The 19,092-nt window shown below is 44.0% G+C and overlaps 1 protein-coding gene and 1 long non-coding RNA gene across 2 annotated transcripts; both read left to right on the forward strand.

Moving 5' to 3' along the window:
- The first annotated feature begins 1,314 nt into the window (after positions 1-1,314).
- LOC147958789 (uncharacterized) lies at positions 1,315-4,635 on the forward strand. The gene is made up of 3 exons (XR_015611381.1): positions 1,315-3,516; positions 3,601-3,723; positions 4,131-4,635. It is a non-coding gene; the product is annotated as an uncharacterized LOC147958789 (long non-coding RNA).
- Positions 4,636-11,686: 7,051 nt separating this feature from the next.
- On the forward strand, positions 11,687-18,617 carry LOC125519985 (putative fructokinase-6, chloroplastic). Its single transcript, XM_048684764.2, has 7 exons — positions 11,687-12,043; positions 13,142-13,359; positions 14,210-14,422; positions 14,550-14,747; positions 14,833-14,970; positions 15,460-15,576; positions 18,149-18,617. The coding sequence occupies exons 1-7, from the start codon at positions 11,908-11,910 to the stop codon at positions 18,281-18,283; spliced, it is 1,155 nt and encodes a 384-aa protein (XP_048540721.1). The 5' UTR covers positions 11,687-11,907; the 3' UTR covers positions 18,284-18,617.
- Positions 18,618-19,092: the final 475 nt, after the last annotated feature.

The following is a 19,092-nucleotide window of genomic DNA, read 5'->3' on the forward strand; positions in this document are numbered from 1 at the left end:
TCCACGCCAAGTAGAGTCCCATCCGGACACGGGACGAAGTCTTCAATCTCATATCTTCATAGTCCAACAGTCCGGCTAAAGGATATAGTACGGCTGTCCGAAGACCCCCTAATCCAGGACTCCCTTAGTCGCGCTCGCGCCGGCGGTCGGGGCATGTGGGATGTGGAAGGAGGAGGAGGATGGGGGTCGGTGTGGATTACCTGCCTGGATAGGCGAGACCGAGCAGCGTGAAGGAGGGTCATCGGCGAGGAGGTGGCGGCGCTGCAAGCAAGGAGTGAAGGTTTCAACTTGGAAAGGAAGGCGGAAAGAGGGGAAATGTGGCTTTTGGTAAGGGGAAGGGGGCGGGGAGGTAGATATTTCCGCGGAAGCCGAAAATTTGGAATCGCTTCAGACAAAAAACTGGCGCGCAAAGTGTCATCAGAAACGGTCCCTTATTCAGACACGGACAGAAGATATTTTGTGCTGCATCTCACATGGTTGGTTATAATAAACTGTGTGGGATCTACTTGATTTTTGGTCTTGATTTGAATTACATAATGGGGTCACAACGGCCATGGAGGGTGTTTGAATTGCTAGACCTTTTATCTGCAGTGATCATAAAAGAATTGGAATTATTCAGGGTTCGTTTGGACATTTTTATGCATTAAGTGAGTTTTCAATGCATTTATGTGCAGAATTCAAATTTGAACTACATGCACATGCTCCAGTGCATATAAATTCTTTGAAAAATCAAATCTTTGTCCTTGGGTGCATGCTTAGGTCCCATGCAAGAAATGGGAATGAATTTCAAACACCATGGCACCATTGATTTCCGGCAAAACATTGAGATGCCTGGTTTTTAAATTCTAGTAAATCCAAAACTCGTCTGAAATTCATGAAACTTGGCATGCTATCATGGAGCGGCATCAACATGCCGTGGTAAAATTTTTGTCCCATTTGGGGCAGGTTTGGGTATATGCTTCTCATAAACCGGAGCTTCTCACAACAAGCATGATGGTTTTCGGTAGGGAACGTCCCACCTTTGGGGACGAAACGATATCCATTGCCTCTTATTGCTTTCAATTTTTTTTCTCGTGTCAACATATAACAACAGGAGTGTTGTGTGAATTTTTGTGATTTTTCGGGGTTCATTTGGACATTTTTATGCATTAAGTGAGTTTTCAATGCATTTATGTGCATAATTCAAATTTGAACTAGATGTGCATGCTCCGGTGCATATAAACTGGTTGAAAAATCAAATATGTGTCCTTGGGTGCATGCTGAGGTCCCATGCAAGAAATGGGAATGAATTTCAATCACGAGGGCACCGTTGATTGCCGGCAAAACATCGAGATGCCTGGTTTTTGAATTCTAGTAAATCCAAAACTCGTCTGAAATTCATGAAACTTGGCATGCTATCATGGAGCAGCATCAACATGTCGTGGTACAAATTTTGTCCCATTTGGGGTGGGTTTGGGTATATGCTTCTAACAAACCGGAGCTTCTCACAACAAGCATGATGGTTTTCGGTAGGGAACGTCCCACCTTTGGGGATGAAACGATATCCATTGCCTCTTAATGCTTTCAAGTTTTTCTCTCGTGTCAACATAGAACAACAGGAGTGTTGTGTGAATTTTTGTGATTTTTTGGGGTTCGTTTGGACATTTTTATGCATTAACTGAGTTCCCAATGCATTTATGTGCATAATTCAAATTTGAACTACATGCGCATGCTCCAGTGTATATAAATTGGTTGAAAAATCAAATCTCTATCCTTGGGTGCATGCTTAGGTCCCATGCAAGAAATGGGAATGAATTTCAAACACCAGGGCACCATTGATTGCCGGCAAAACATTGAGATGCCCGGGTTTTAAATTCTAGTAAATCCAAAACTCGTCTGAAATTCATGAAACTTGGCATGCTATCATGGAAGGGCACCCGACACGCTGTGGTATTTTTCTTGTCCATTTTGAGACAAGGCGCACTCGAATAATGACAGCCAACAAAGGCATTTTGAAAAAAATACCTGCCACTTTAATATCTCAAACGTTTATATAATTCAAACCATGTGTGTTCAGTTAACCATTCACGTGACACCACGTGTCTTGGTTTTAATGGCTGTAGGAGGTACCGTGTGGACAGCTGGTTGACTAAACGGGGGGCATGCGAGCGCAGTCCGGTGCGTAGGCTCATCAGGAAGCGTACAAGTTGTTCAACGCAGGATCTGTGCATCTCTTCAACGCAAATGGTTCAGATTACGGTATGCAAATTAAAGCCAGACTTCAGCGCTAAGCCAAGAGACACTGCGATTTGTCAAAATATGCAGCTAAAAATCAATATCACTATCTATTTTTTGCAACTAAAATGCAGTAATTAAGCATAGATTTCGTTCATACTAGAGATTAACCAGTCGTTCTCATCGGGAAGCGAGACACCCTTGGACCGCCACCCGCCTCGCTCCCACTGGTCTATATTAATGGTGCCGCCGAGCGGCCGCACCCCCCATCCTCTCCACACACACAATTCCTTTCTCTCCGCCCGCATCCTCGACGCCGCTCTGAGTCCTCAAAGTCGTTAGTGTATGAGGATGCCGCCGAAGCGCCCCATCGGAGGGAGTGGCGACGCCGGGGCTGCTGAAGCACCGGAGCACGGCGTGAATATGGAGACAGAGGTTCCCGTCCCTGCCGACGAGGTGGAGAACGAGGCTGCCAACAAGCGGAGGCGGGTCGAGAAAGAACCGCAAGCGACTCCAACAGGCCTAGACTTCATCAACAACCTCCCCGATGATATGTTGATAGTCATCATATCCCTCCTCTCAATCAGAAATTGGGCGAGGACAATCGCCATTTCCTGGCAGTGGCTTACCCTATGGCTCTGCACCCCTGTTGACCTCCTTCATGCCCACAAGTTGTGCCATGGCTATCGCCAAAGCTTGGATGTGTTCTCCCAGATCCTTGGCAGTCACCATGGCCCAATCAAAGGCCTTATCGCGGGCAAGTTCCGTTCCAATGGCAAGGAGCGAGCCAAGCTTGACGAGTGGTTCTGATCCCGCGCCATAGATCAGCTCGAGAAGCTAAGTTATAATGATGTGCATATGAGCTTGCTGCCAACGTCCGCACTTCGCTTCGCGCCCACGCTGCGCCTCGCCAAATTCATGAACTTCCACCCCCCTAATGACGCGCCCGCTCTTTTTCTACCACGACTAAAGCACCTCGAGCTCGTCTCCGTCCGCATCCCAAAGGATGACATGGAGCGCCTGCTCCGCGGCTGTACTACACTCGAGTTCCTTCGTCTTCAAGCGATGAATTGGTCGAGTACCTTGCACATCACCTCCAGGACTCTCCGCACTATTTATGTGTGTTGCTGGTGCTGCAACGAGAGATCACAAAAGGTGGACCACAATATGGTCATCCAGAACACACCTTCACTTGAGAGATTACTTGTAGTTGATCAACAAGGTCCAACAAGAATCAATGTCATTTTTGCGCCGAAATTGAAAGTGGTGGGCTACTCGTCTGTCAAATGCTACAACTTTCAGGTACAACAGTCGCCTTATATACCTCTCCTTCTTGATATCAACGTTATTTCTAGTTTTGAAGATGTATGTTCGTCTGTCATCCAGCGAAGCTTCACCCAGCCTCTGGGCACAGTGAAGGTCTTGGCACTAGAATCTGTCGTCCCCAACCTGGACCAAGTTTTCAATTGCCTGAGATGCTTTCCGTGCCTGAAGAAGCTGTATATCAAGGTGATGTTCCTTTCCTGTTAAATGTTAACCATAAGGGAGTTCAATTTTTTGCACCTTTTCCCAAGTTTACAATGACTATGTACTACGATTTCTGAAGGAATTTTGGAGGATTTTAGGACATACACCCCCACCTCATATTGGTTGCTTCATTCATATGGTTACAACCGTCCATAAGCATTTCTCCTTTAGATTCATCTGTACTAGTTTTCTTAGGGAATTTTTCATCCAATCAAACCTCTTGTGAAGAAGGCTACATGTTTCTAGATTGTAATCAAATTAATGCCCATGTTAATCATGACAGATCGAAGATGGCACGTTGGTGCATTTTACAAATCCTGCAAAGCAAATGGGCATGTAGCAGTGTTCAAAACTGCATGTAGGCACTAACACATTTTCTTCTTTTGCAGTGCATATTAGGCCCGGTGGAAGATGTTGATAACGACAATCACATTGAATGCCTGGATCTGCATCTCCCAAATATTACTTTGAACTCCTACCGAGGGACCCTACAGGAGATTACACTTGCCATGTTCTTTCTTGCCACAGCAAAGGTGATGAGGTTACTGAGGTTGAACACACATTTAATTAGGGAAGATCAATGATATGATTATTAGAGGCGGCTGGTACTGCGGAATGGAAGTGCCTCCAAAAATGTCAAACTTCGTATTGGAAGAGCATATGGCAAAGCAATTGGAAGTTATTGTGTCAAACCCATACATGACTTGTCAGCGGCTGATCCCTTTTCAGAAATGACGCAGCTTGCAATGTTTGAATTTGGGCGTTGTAATCTTTGAACTTGAACCTTGCAATATTTATGGTATTTGTTATATTGAACCATTTCTGTTCTCTTGTCTCAACGCAAACAGTTCATCCGGGTGAACCGCATGTTGTACATCGCACACACCTTGATCTGGCTGACTGTTTCTTTTGTGTTGCCTAATCACAAGCAGTTCATCCGAGTGTACTGTATGCTGTACATCGCACACACCTTGATCTGGCTGACCGTTTCTTTTGTGTTGCCTAATCACAAACAGTTCATCCGAGTGAACCGTATGTTGTACATCGCACACGCCTTCATCAGGCTGCCCGTTTCTTTTGTTCCGCCTCATCGCAAACATTTCATTGGACTGAACCGTATGCCCTGGATCGCACACGCAACTAAAATCTGAACCATGTTTGATGCATCCTCCATAGCAAACGTTTTGCACCTTTTTTTGACGGGTTTTTTACATCCCTGTTTGTGATTAATGCATCACACACAGTTTCGTGAAAGGGTCTCTGATCGTAGTGTCGCATTAGCAGCATCCTGCAGTAGTGTGTTGTACCTTACCTGCTTATCCCAAACTTCTTAGTATAGGTTGGTTAGTGATCCATCAGTGACCCCCACCTTGTCCTTGTTGCCCCTGCTTCATCATCGACGACTCGATCAACGTGATCGATGACCAGAGCCCGACACCTCACATCACATCACACCCCTTTTTTTCTCGACTCTGTAGAGCTACTATCGAGTGCCGAGGGTGATACCTCATAACGCACTCCTGATGATAATTCTGTAGTGTAGCTATTCGGTCGTGGTCATTGAGGGTGATTCCTCCTTGACCACTCTTGATACGACTCTATCATGCAACCCCTCAAGTGTGAACCTCGAGGGTGGTTCCTCTTACGTTCACCTTGATGATTACATCGAGTGGAATCCACTGAGGGTGATTCCTCGGGTTTTCCCCTTGATGTTTGGACACACGGTTACTCGGACTTTACTTGAGACCATTGTTTAAGTCGGGTCGGCCCTGAGGGGTACCCGCGAGTTGATGTGGAAGTCGGGTGGGCCCGTAGAGCACCCGCGAGTTCTCTACGTGGCACGGCCGGGCATTCTGGGCCCTTGTCGTAAGTCCATGAGTCGGGGCGACAGGGTCACATTATCATGAGTCTCTGCTCGTCTCCGCGAGCCCCCAATGCACTAACAGGTTTGGGTATTTGTTCTGAGTTGGCCTTTGGCCTTTACGCACTAACCACCATGTGAGAATAGTTATGGGCCTCGACGTTGCAGTATCAGTTGAAGCTTTGCAAGACGTCTAGTTCAGCATGGCGGCATGGTCAGATCGTGCTGGCCATCCGAGGTGGCGCTGGTATTCACCCTGTGCGCAATGACCCGGAGTGCAACGGGCGATGGGCCCAAGACCCCGGAGCGCTTAGGATGTAGACCGGCGGGGACCTCTCTGCTGAGCCTAGGTAGGGCTACGACATGTTGATCTTCCGAGGCCAGGCATTGACCCCAAAAAGGTGTGTCCGGCCAGAGTAATCAAGCGTGTTGGGTAATGTGGTGCACCCCTGCAGGGAAGTTATCTATTCGAATGTCGTGTCCATGGTAATGGATGTTCAGACTTTTATCCTGATCTATTATAACTAGAAATGATTACTTGAGACATGTGATGGATATGTGGCTCCGAGATTGCTTTCTCGTAGGGAGTCGAGGAAGGATCTCTGGGCGTTAATGCTAAAACATGCTTGTTAATTAAAATGCTATTCTTTACTCTTCTAGGTGCTGCAAGATGCTTGGAGCTACTTGAAGATGCTAGTCTTCGATAGGCTAGGCATTCCCCTCTATTCTGGCATTCTGCAGTTCAGTCCACAGAACAACCCTTCCTTTTGATACCAATGCATACTTAGTATAGATCTGATGCTTGCGATTACTTTGGATGAGTACTCACGGTTGCTTTGCTACCCCCTTTCCCCCTTCTTTCTTCTTTCTGGTTGTTGCAACCAGTTGGTGGATCCCTGGAGCCAGATGCCACCGCCGATGGATTCTACTACATGGAGACCGCCGATGACCAGGAGTAGTTAGGAGGTCCCAGGCAGGAGGCCTTGCCTCTTCGATCGTTGTTGCTTTTGTGTTTGCCTTCTTAAGGCAGTCTTGTTTAACTTATGTCTGTACTCAGATATTGTTGCTTCCGCTGACGCTTGTGTATCGAGCTTGTATTCGAGCCCTCGAGGCCCCTGGCTTGTAATATGAAGCTTGTATTATTTTATTTGTGTCTAGAGTTGTGTTGTGATATCTTCCCATGAGTCCCTGATCTTGACCGTACACATTTGTGTGTATGATTAGTGTACGATTGAATCGAGGGCGTCACAAACGTTCACATTTTGAACTGAATCGGCCTCACCGAGTTCATACATTCGGTCTGACCGAGTTGGCTCTTTTGTGTGTAACGGTTAGATTTTGTGTGGAGGCTATATATACCCCTCCACCCTCCTCTCCATTAGTGGGAGAGCCATAAGAACGTGCCTACACTTCCACTACTCATTTTCTGAGAGAGAACCACCTACTCATGTGTTGAGACCAAGACATTCCAACCCAACCACTTGAATCTTGTTCTCTAGCCTTCCCAAGTTGCTTTCCACTCAAATCATCCTTCCACCATAGCCAAATCTGTGAGAGAGAGTTGAGTGTCGGGGAGACTATCATTTGAAGCACAAGAGCAAGGAGTTTATCATCAACACACCATCTATTACCTTTTGGAGAGTGGTGTCTCCTAGATTGGTTAGGTGTCACTTGGGAGCCTCCATCAAGATTGTGGAGTTGAACCAAGGAGTTTGTAAGGGCAAGGAGATCGCCTACTTCGTGAAGATCTACCCAAGTGAGGCAAGTCCTTCGCGGGTGATGGCCATGATGGGATAGACAAGGTTGATTCTTCGTGGACTAATACGTCTCCAACGTATCTACTTTTCCTAACGCGTTTCCTCTTGTTTTGGACTCTAATTTGCATGATTTGAATGAAACTAACCCCGGACTGGCGTTGTTTTCAGCAGAACTACCATGGTGTTGTTTTTGTGCAGAGATAAAAGTTCTCGAAATGGAACAAAACTTTGCGGGGAATTTTTATACAATGAACAAGAATTTCTTGAGCCAAGACCTACCGGAGAGGGGCACCTGGGTGGGCACAACCCACCAGGGCGCGCCCCCCTCTCCTGGCACGCCCAGGTGAGTTGTCCCCACCTGGTGGCCCCGCAGACCCTGAAACCGATACTATAAAATCCTATTTTTCTAGAAAAAAATCGGGGAGAAAGAATTATCACGATCCACGAGATGGAGCCATCGTCACCTCCTGTTCTTCATTGGGAGGCCACATCTGGAGTCCGTTTGGTGCTCCGGAGAGGGGGATCTCCGTTCTTCATCATCACCAACCCTTCTCCATCGCCAATTCCATGATGCTCCCCACCTGGAGTGAGTAATTCCTTCGTAGGCTCGCTGCTCGGTGAGGAGTTGGATGAGATTCATCATGTAATCGAGTTAGTTTTGTTAGGGCTTGATCCCTAGTATCCACTATGTTCTAAGATTGATGTTGCTATGACTTTTCCATGCTTAATGCTTGTCACTTTGGGCCCGGGTGCCATGATTTCAGATCTGAACCATTTATGTTATCACCATTATATCCATGTTCTGATCCGATCTTGCAAGTTATAGTCACCTACTACGTGTTATGATCCGGCAACCCCGGAGTGACAATAGTCGGGACCACTCCCGGTGATGATCGTAGTTTGAGAAGTTCATGTATTCACTATATGTTAATGCTTTGTTCCAGTTCTCTATTAAAAGGAGGACTTAATATCCCTTAGCTTCCAATAGGACCCCGCTGCCACGGAGGGTAGTACAAAAGTTTTCATGCAAGTTCTTTCCATAAGCACGTATGACTATTTACGGAATACATGCCTACATTATATTGATGAACTGGAGCTAGTGCCGTATCGCCCTAGGTTATAACTGTCTCATGATGAATATCATCCAACAAGTCACCGATCCAATGCCTACGAATTTATCTTATATTGTTCTTGCTAAGTTACTATTACTATCGTTACTGTTGCACTTGTTACAAAACTATTGCTATCACTGTTACCGTTACCATTGTTACTGCTACTATTATCAAAACTATCATACTACTTTGCTACTGATCACTTTGCTGTAGATAATTAATCTCCAGGTGTGGTCGAAATGACAACTCAGCTGCTAATACCTTCAAATATTCTTTGGCTCCCCTTGTGTCAAATCTATAAATTTGGGTTGAATACTCTACCCTGGAAAACTATTGCAATCCACTATACTTGTGGGTTATCATGGACCCTTCATGGATGGAGCCCTCCGTGGACTCGCGCAACCTTTACCCTTCGTGGGTTGAAGTCTCCATCAACATGGATGTACGATAGCAACACCTATCGGAACCATGCCAAAAATCTTCGTGTCTACATTGTGTTTGCCTTTCCAAACCCCTCTCTTTACCTTCATATGCAATGATTTACATTCCACTGCTATACTCTTAGAATTGCATGTGTAGGTTGATTGCTTGACTTGTGCTAAGTTGTTAAAATCTGCCAAGACTTAAAATTGGGAAAATGATAGATTTTAATTTGGTCAAGTAGTCTAATCACCCACCCTCTGGACCTACTTTCGATCCTACACTTTTGTTCTTGAGGACATGGAAGAAGTCTTGTTATAAGTAATCATGTGAAGTTGGTATTCGTTCGATATTTTGATTATATGTATGTTGTTCTTCGTGTAGTGGTGTCATGTGAATGTCGACTACATGACACTTCACCATACTTGGGCCTAAGGAAAGGCATTGGGGAGTAATAAGTAGATGATGGGCTGCGAGAGTGACAGAAGTTTAAACCCTAGTTTATGTGTTATTCCGTAAGGGGCTAATTTGGATCCATAAGTTTCATCTATGGTAAGATTATCTTTTTTATTTTGTAGTTGCAGATGATTGCGAGAGAATGTAATCATAAGAGGGTTGCTTGTTTAAGTAAGAACAACACCCCTATCACCGGTCTACACACATATCAAATTATTAAAATAAAGAATGTGAATCAACTAAACATAATGAACGTTACTAGACAATAATTCTCATGTTTCCTCGAGAACGCTTTGCTTACTATAAGAAAACATTCAGGCTACCTTGCTGCACCTTCGTTACTCTTGCTACTTGCTACTTGCTACTTGTTACCAACTATCTTACTACAATACTATTTGTCACCGCTACTTTTAGTACTTGCAGAGAATACCTTGTTGAAAACCACTTGTCATTTCTTTTTGCTCCTCGTTGGGTTCGACACTCTTACTTATCGAGAGGACTACAATTGATCACCTATACTTGTGGGTCATCAAAACTCTTTTCTGACACCGTTGCCGGGGAGTGAAGCGTCTTTGGTAAGGAAACATTTTTGTACGCGCTGAAATTTACTGTCGCTTGTCACTATGGAAAATAATTCTTTCAGGGGTCTCTTCGAGATATCTCCACCTCGACCGGAAGCAATAAGAGTTGCCTCTCAACCCAGTGAAAATATTTAGTATGAAATTCCTTCGGGTATGTTAGAGAAACTGCTAGCTAATCATTATGCATGAGATGGAATAACACATCCTGATATACACTTAATCTATATAAATGAAATTTGTGGATTGTTTAAACTTACAAGTTTATCCGAGGATAGAGTTAAGAAGAAAATATTCCCTTTATGTTTGAGGGGAAAAACATTGACATGGTATAGGCTATTGGATGATACCAGAACATAGGACTGGAACCGGTTGAAGCTGGAATTCCATTAGAAGTTTTATCCTATGTATTTGGTTCATCATGTCGGAATAATACATATAATTTTTTCTTAACTCCATCCTTGCAGGTTTACCGAAACATGTTTAATGTTATGGTCAGTTTTATCTTAATTTTCTTTTGTAGTTGCGGATGCTTCGAGAGAGGGTAATTATAAGTAGGTTGTTTGTTCAACTAAGAACAAGACCTTAGCTCCGGTCCACCCACATAACAATTTATCAAAGCAATGAATGCCAGTCAATGAATCATGATGAAAGTAACTAGATAAAATTCTTATGTCTCTTGAAGAACGTCTTAATCACTATAAGAAGTACTTCCAGCTTGTCCTTAGCAATAATAAGGATTGGGCCACCTTGCTGCATCTTATTACTTTTGTTACTTGTCACTTGTGACCGATAATCTTGCTATCAAGTTATCTATCAAAACTATCTTCTACCATTTGCAGAGAATACTTTGCTGCAAACCGCTTATTTATTTCCTCTACATCTCATTGGGTCTGACACTCTTACTTATCAAAAGAATTATAATTGATCCTCTATACTTGTGGGTCATCAACTGCCTATAAATTGTGATGGTGGCGGTCTACTATACATAGGCATGTGAAAGACTACGCACGGTAGCAGTGGCGGAGTTACGGACGGTATGCTGGGCGGGCCAGATTTGGCTAAGCTAAAGGGAAGCCTCCAAACTTTACCTTGTTTGAGCTAATTTTGCCATGACACCTACTGATTTAACCATGTATTGGACGGGCCATAGCACAGTTTTGCCTGTGCATAGCTCTGCCACTGCACGGTAGGCTGCACCGGCATTCAATGCATGGTCAGGGACGTGGCCTCACGACTGATGCGAAAACTGCCTACATGCGAGGCACGTGCCCTTAAAAAATTATGGCGATAGATAATGGAATGATGATTTTGCTATAACAGTCTTTTCGATAAAAAGTGTTATAGTGACCATTATTACGGCAATCGGACGCTCCCCTAGAGTTGCTCTTTCCCACACTTTTAGAGTAAAACTATCCATAGTGGGAGTAACTTCGGCAGTAACATAGAGTCTAACTCAGCAAATTTGCTTATGTGACAATGAGTTAATGAAGATAGAGGTAGTTTGAGTAACTTAGCTAGTTACATGTCCCAATGCAATATGAGTCTATAACCTAATAAATGAAGATAGTAACATAATCTAGAGATATGTGTATGTTATTCTTCACCGTGGCTAGACTAAGAATGTTGAGACATTTCACCGTTTCTTGCAAATTTTCCACTAACTTCTGCTACCAAGCTGCTGTTAATCTTGCGCCGTCCATTCGGCGTTTTGCACGAACATCGGAGATCGGACGGCAAAAGACATCCTCCCTAGTCTCACGGGAAACGCCCGCACAGCTGGCCGCCACTCCACCCGCCGGTCACCAACGCAGCAGCCAAAACCAATCAGGAGACAGAGCCGCTCGCTGGCCTCGCCTCCTCCGCCGCATTCCTCCGCCGGCAGCGACAGCACAATCCGCTTATCCCCGCCGGCAGCGACTCCCCAACCCGTCGGTCGGTGCCGCTCGAGCCCGTAAGGCCGTACCGGCATCCACACCTGCATGGCTCTCCGCGCGGCGTCGCCGCCCTGCGCCGCGGGCCGCTGCCTCCCCTCCTCCCCGCCGCCTCGCGTCGGCGGCAGGCAATTCTTCCGACCCCTCCCCCCCGCCGCGCCTGCGCCGCTCCGGAAGTCAGCAGGTAGCCTACTGGATCCACGTGCTTCTATGCTTTCAGTTACGAGTGCACGATGCTCATACGGTTACAGGTAGTTGCTACCTGCCAATGATTGGGGTTAGTATTCAGGCGGATTTGATGACGTTATTTAGGCAGCTCCAGGATCTAAGCGATTGTAGGCGTTGGGGCACTGCTCACTACCATGTAGTTCTTCAAATCATCGAATGTGTTAGGTGTGGTGGACGCATGCTTTTTCCCTCGTGTGAATAAATTGACTGGCTAGGCATCAACTATAGTTCAAATCATCGAATGCCAGTTAGGTTTGATCGACACATGCTTTCTCCCCCTTGTGAATGGACTCCCCAGGCATAAACGCATGCGATTTGAACAGTTCTTTTGGTCTTACTGAAGGAGTAGCATACTAGTGTGGTACTAACCGTCTGAGGGACAAAACGGATGCAGACTCCGGTATGCCTAGCTGGCCTGAGACATGGATGACTGAACCTTCGATTCCTGTCATATATTTGGAAGTTGGTTGCATGTTGCGCTTAAGAATGGTGGGTGTGGGCATGGTTGAGAAGCATGCGTTGTGCTCTCGATAATTTTTTCTGTATCTGTGCTGTATGCGTGTTGTGTGCAAGTAGCTGGTAGTGTAGGCAGGAAAAAATCTTAAGATATGCGGATGGCAAACAGTTCCTGGTGTGGAAGACTGGAAATTAGGCTGGTTTATTGTATCTTAAAAATTTATACAGTCCAAATGGGTTTGGCATGCATATTCTGTTAACCAGGGTACTGGGGTAGCAAGTCTTTTGTTGTGGTGATGCTCCAGAAACATATATCATTAATTCATTCCTAAGTACTAACATCATGATCCTGTCATTTCTCAAAATAAAGTATCATGGTCCTGTTGGCCTGTATAGTGATCATTCAGGTGCTTTTTGTGGACCGAAATGAGTTTCAAGTGCAATGATTGGGGTGGGTTTCAACATTAAACTATTACTATTATTATTTTTGGATTGAAAGATGATTTGTTTCCTAGCTATGTTTTGTTATTTTATACGTGGTTCTGTCAAAGCCAAAGAATTTGATATCATTCCTGTTTGATTCAATTTTCAACCATAGTTTGTACCAAAGCAATTTCAAACAGTGATGGCACCCCTGGAACGAGCGATTCTCCACATGTGGTGTGTTTTGGGGAATTGCTGATCGACTTCGTCCCAACTGTTAGTGGGGTGTCACTGGCAGATGCACCAGCCTTCAAGAAGGCTCCAGGGGGTGCACCTGCCAACGTTGCAGTTGGAATAGCTCGTCTCGGTGGATCAGCAGCTTTCATTGGAAAGGTAATTTGTAACTTTCTTCCTATTTCTGCATGTTGTAATACAAGAGCGAGAAATTTCAAGGATGTGTAAATACAGTACAGCTGGAAAAAAGGAAAATACACGCAGATAAATTGTTGCCAATTTTTTGTTTTAATTTAAAGTTTTATGTGCACTGCATACACCCTGAAATATTATCAACTAAATTGCACTTTTCGTCCCACAAATTTCACTTCGGTGGGTCTCAGAAAAAGTTTCTCGTGAGGAAGTTCCTAAACTTCTAAAACTGTCAGAAATTCATCTACGTTCACATACTCATATAGTTCCGTGCAGCATTTTAGGCACTGCATGAGTAGAAACTGCATTCCAGTGCCCCGCATAAAGTTCTGTGCAGCATTTTAGGCACTGCATGAGTAGAAACATGTGCATATTCCTCCAGGCTCCTGCTCATTGTTGCAGACAGCTTGGCTGCTTGTATGGTTCTGACATCCTTACACATGTAACACATCTTGGTAGTATGCACCTTGAATCTTGCCTATGAGTACAGCATCACTTCTACCAAGATCGAGGAGAGTGGAACCAGAGCCAAGAAGTGGTTCCATGTTTGCAGATCTCGATACTTGATCTAGCTGATAGGTTTATGCCAGATAACTGCAAGTTTGGTGATCCTTGAGGAAGATTTCCATGTTTTAGAAACCTTTCAGGAAGATATTATAGTTTTTTTGTTTCGGAAAATGAGATCATTTTTATATTTAGAGACCTAAAGTGTGATGTGCTAAATATCATTAATTCCATGTTGTTTTCACCTCAAAGTGCATTCATTTGTGTACTTGGTGTTTTTTCAGCTCATGTATTTAACACTGAACACATTCAGGTTGGTGATGATGAATTTGGATACATGCTATCTGACATGCTGAAGGAGAATAACGTGAACAATCAAGGGTTGCTATTTGATACTCATGCTAGAACAGCTTTGGCATTTGTGACACTTCGAAGTGACGGTGAACGCGAATTCATGTTTTATCGTAATCCAAGTGCAGACATGCTGCTTGAAGAAAAAGAGCTTGACCTTGACCTTATCAGGAAGGTAGGAGAATTACATGGTTCTATAATATTATTGCAATATCTATGCTTCTCTACCACCACAGGTTTGTTTAATCATGTAATATATTTGTGACAAGCTGAACTTAACTTAATCATGGCAATCATGCTAGGCAAAAATCTTCCATCATGGATCAATAAGTCTGATAACCGAGCCATGTAAAACTGCACATATTGCAGCTTCCAAAGCTGCTAAAGATGCTGGGGTACTAATTTCATATGATCCGAATTTGAGGCTCCCACTGTGGACATCAGCTGATGATGCTAGAGATGGTATCCTGAGCATATGGGATACTGCTGATCTTATCAAGGTAACAACTAACAGGCAGCAGCCTGCAAATTATTTGTGTTCACCAAAGGCTTATTGTCTTGATCATGCATCTGCTTTGCAAATAGGTAAGTGCAGAGGAGATTTCCTTCTTGACAAATGGGGAGGATCCATATGATGATTCTGTTGTGAAGAAACTTATCCATCCGAACACGAAGTTGCTTCTTGTCACTGAAGGTCCAGATGGCTGTAGATATTATTCCAAGGTAATGTCTATCTGTGAACTGTATATCTGGTCATTTATTGGAAGTTTGCAGTAACTTCTGTTGGTAAATGGTAAGAGATTGCTGAGATGCAGCCGCACTTCTTTTAGTATCTCCTCGAACCTACTTGGTCATGTCGCAGAAGTCATACAGCATTTAAAATATTTTCCTGAATTATAGAAAAAACGTGGTGCAGAGCATAAGATGGATTTCCCTCTTGTAGTCGAAAGCAGGAGGAAAACCAGAGTTGTGTAGCCGAGTGGTGCTAGGTTGCTAGCCTATTATCCTTGGGAGACCTCTCTTTTCATCAAGTAGTATTAACTATGTATCTGTGTTTTTTTTTGCGGAAAGTAACTATTTATCTGTTATGAGCATATTCAGACCTGTAGGGTGGAGATCATGTCCTTCACTATTTCATGCAGTCACTTACTGGTCTTGTGTACAAAGTCTATATTAACAGTATGAATTATTGTTCCTTTTGTAAAACAACAGGAATTTAGTGGGAAAGTTGGTGGATTGAAGGTAACTGCTGTTGACACCACTGGTGCTGGGGATGCCTTTGTTGCTGGAATATTATCACAGCTAGCTGCGGATTTTTCACTCCTTCAGGTATGACCAGTACTGCCAGAATATGGAGTTTTCTTTTCCAGCCTCTTGAGTAGAGAGTGAGCTCGGTGAGGTATACAGAATTTTTCCTGCATATTGATTGTCGATGGAAGTAGGAAATGATTTCCAAATGATGAAGTGATATATTACTTTTGTTATCTGTAGAGTCCAATTTTTAAGTTTTGAACAACTATAGAGAAAGTTATGCACAGCATGCTGAATATTTTGGGCTCCTTTTGGGGTGCAGCATGAGGTGTGCGACTGGTGCTGCAGTTGTAGTCCAGTAAGGCAGACATGTTAGGAAGATCAAAAGGGAAGAGTTTAAGTAAGTAATGGAAGAAGAATTGAGTTAGGAAATAAATGAGTAATTCGGAAAGAGTCCAGGTCCAGTTTGTGATTTCTTTGAAGTCCTAGCCCAACTCTGTCCAGTTTGGGTCTTAGGCTTAGGATAATCCTCAGAGCACACACGAGGGCGAGCACAGGTTATCGTTTATTCGTTTTATCCTCCTGTGCGTTCACGTTCTGAAACCCACCATCTTCTCTGCTGACCACTTAAATTCCCACCACGCAAGCCTAGTCCATATTACTGAAGGCCGAGGCGCCAAGCAGCTGAAGTGCTGAGCAGGCAACCACAAAACTGATAGCTTAATTAATCTCGATATTATATATCTGTTATTATTAAAGATGTGCAATCCTGAAGCCATGAATGTGCTCCAACTGATTGAATGAGGAATGAATGTTTGTTCATACCTGATGCATCTATCTATATACATCAAACATTCTGTTCAATGTTAGCCGTGATGTTTTTCTTGAAAATTTTGTCCTGAGGATTTTAAACAGGTGTGGGTGGTTTGCTTTATGCCTTTATATATAAAGTGGGGTGGAAGCCTTTTTTGGTAACAACAGGTCCGGTCTAGAGAAACTGTACAGAATAAACAAACTACTCATTAGTGGCATACATGCAAATTAGAAATCTATAATAGAAATAACACAAACTGGAAATCTTGTTGTGTACGTGTTGGCTTCGATCACGGTCCGCGATTCAGAGTCACAACACAAGTGGACGCTTGGGACACAGTTATCACGGCGTGTCGACCCTGTAGGCATTGGCCAGGGACATCTTAAGCGGACGAATGACACTTTCATACTCGGCTTTGTGTGGAATAGAGCAATTTTCAAGCAATTAGCATTTTGTTTTCATTTGCTTTATGTCATATCTATCTTTGTGTTTGGCTAGGTAGCTTTGGTGGGGTTGCTGCAGAAATTTAGTAATGTCTGGAGATACCCTGTAGTTGGATGTACCACCTTGTTGCCGCGGCAAAAGAGCAATAAAATTTCTTCCTGTATCTAAAAAAAATCATCAAAAAATTATTCTTTTCTGTATCAAATTCTCTGGAATGGCGGAATCTTTTGCTACTCATAAAAAGAAACTGAAACTCTGGAATCACAGTGTCACTATGACCTTGGAGTTAATGCTGATTTGCTTTTCTTAGCAGGACAATCGGTAAAACTATACTAATCATTTCTGTAGGAACACATTCCCTTCATTTCAAAATATAAGGCATTAAGTTTTTGCAATTTTATTTCAAAAGCACGACCTGACAGACGTTTTTCCCTGCATTTATATCATTTCTTTCTCTCCAACATTTATGATTAAACATGCGTACTAAATTACTAACTATTCCTTTTTTATGGATGCTATGGTCATTTCTCTTAACTTCTTTTCGTTGGTTGTATGCCCTGTTTAATCCCCGTGCTTGATCAAAAACAGCTTATGGAGTGGATGGACACCTAGTTATTTTGTATACACATTAATCTGTAAGTATTTGGGCCATATGTATGTGTGGGCACTACCAATTGCACACATGCTAATTTGATAAATGAAGCTAGAAAACAAGTAACCATGTCCGGCAAGGGCAGCGCAGAATATGCCCTATTGGTAAGGCCCAAACATCAACCATGAAAGTGTTATGTTGGCGCAAATAAGCCATGCCCTGCGGTGGTGACCGACGTCGGCACGCCAGGTCTGGTCCGTGGCGTGCGTGGGCATTGTCTGGGCATAGTCCTACTAGTGTATGGGCATAGTCCCACTAGTGTCTGGCCAGTGTATGTCCAGGTCGAGCCCGTGGCGGGTGCGTGCGTGTGTGTGTTGGTGGGTCTGTTAGCGAGTGACGCGGCCCTGTGTAATCGTTGCCCAGTCGAGTTCGCGCTAGAGGAAAATTGCCGTTCGTGCGGCAGGCGTTCGTGTGCCGGAAATCTCCCTGTGTCCACCGTGTTCTCCCTCCTTCCTTGGTTCAAGCCAGAGAGCGTGCAACAGAGAGAGGGCGAGGGCGACTAGAGAAGGTGAGCCAGAGCTAGGGCTAGACCCTGACATATTATTATCTAAAGATCGTGGAAATATTCAGTTGGCACGACACATGTATCACAGCCCAAAATATACTCAAGTGAATTTGCATTTCTTGTCATTGCACCATTGCTTTTCAAGCCCACGTATTTTTCTTGTCTGCAATTTCGACATTAGTCTGAAGCAGGGGTTTTAGTGCTAGGCTTACCTAGCTGTTTGTGGCCTAAACAGGATGAAGCTCGGTTGAGAGAAGCCCTGAAGTTCGCGAATGTCTGCGGAGCTCTCACGGTGACAGAGAGAGGAGCTATTCCTGCACTGCCCACCCGACAGCAAGTGGCTGATGCCCTGACCAATGTCGTTGCTTAAGTCTGCCAGGCAGGTAGTTCTCATCTGGTTTGCTGTGTAATCTAACGCAACTAGCGTTGGCCTGTCGGGCATCGTGTTGTTAGAATAGTTCTAAGTTGGCCGTGTGATTTGGTTTACGCTGTTTGTTGCCTTGCTGGTGTACCCCAGGCTACCGGCCAACCAAATAAGATGCAAGATGCGAGTTGCGGTCCAATTTCACTTGTGGAATTTGTGTTTGGAGCCTCAGAGCTAGTAATTGCTGTGTAATATTTGTATATTTTTACCGCGGTTATCTGCTGGTGCTGTGAGGAAGTACATTCGGGCTAACCATGAAAGGAGAAATTGGCTAGAAAAAGTTCTATTGTGTCACTCAGTTTTTTCATTCGGTGAGAAATATGAATGAGGTGCTACTCATGATGATTTTTTTTCTTGATTTGTGGACAAAATCTATATGCTGTCTAATTTTCTGGGAGTACCTGGATTTTTTAGCAGCCTAACCATATTTTAGTAGCACGGTGGTACCTAAGGAGGGCGCAGCACTAAAACTACCTTGATGTGCGCCGGAAGAAAACCCTTGCTAAAAAATTGCCCAAGAATACATGAAACATATAACATGTTGCGAATCATTTACAAGTTGAACTCTTAGTTAGAGAAATAAACTTACAATTTGAGTTTGAATTGATTAATAGTAGCTGAAACGAGGTGGCACCTCACATGCGCTGTTACGGCTACAGATCAAGCTTGCAAGCAGGATAAGGTATATGAATCATCCCCCTAGTTTATACGTACACTACCTTGTCTGTACGCGCGGAAGCATGCATTCGGAAGCG

The sequence above is a fragment of the Triticum urartu genome, chromosome 7A (assembly GCF_056163025.1).
Source record: "Triticum urartu cultivar PI428250 chromosome 7A, HENAU_Tu73, whole genome shotgun sequence".
NCBI lineage: Eukaryota > Viridiplantae > Streptophyta > Magnoliopsida > Poales > Poaceae > Triticum > Triticum urartu.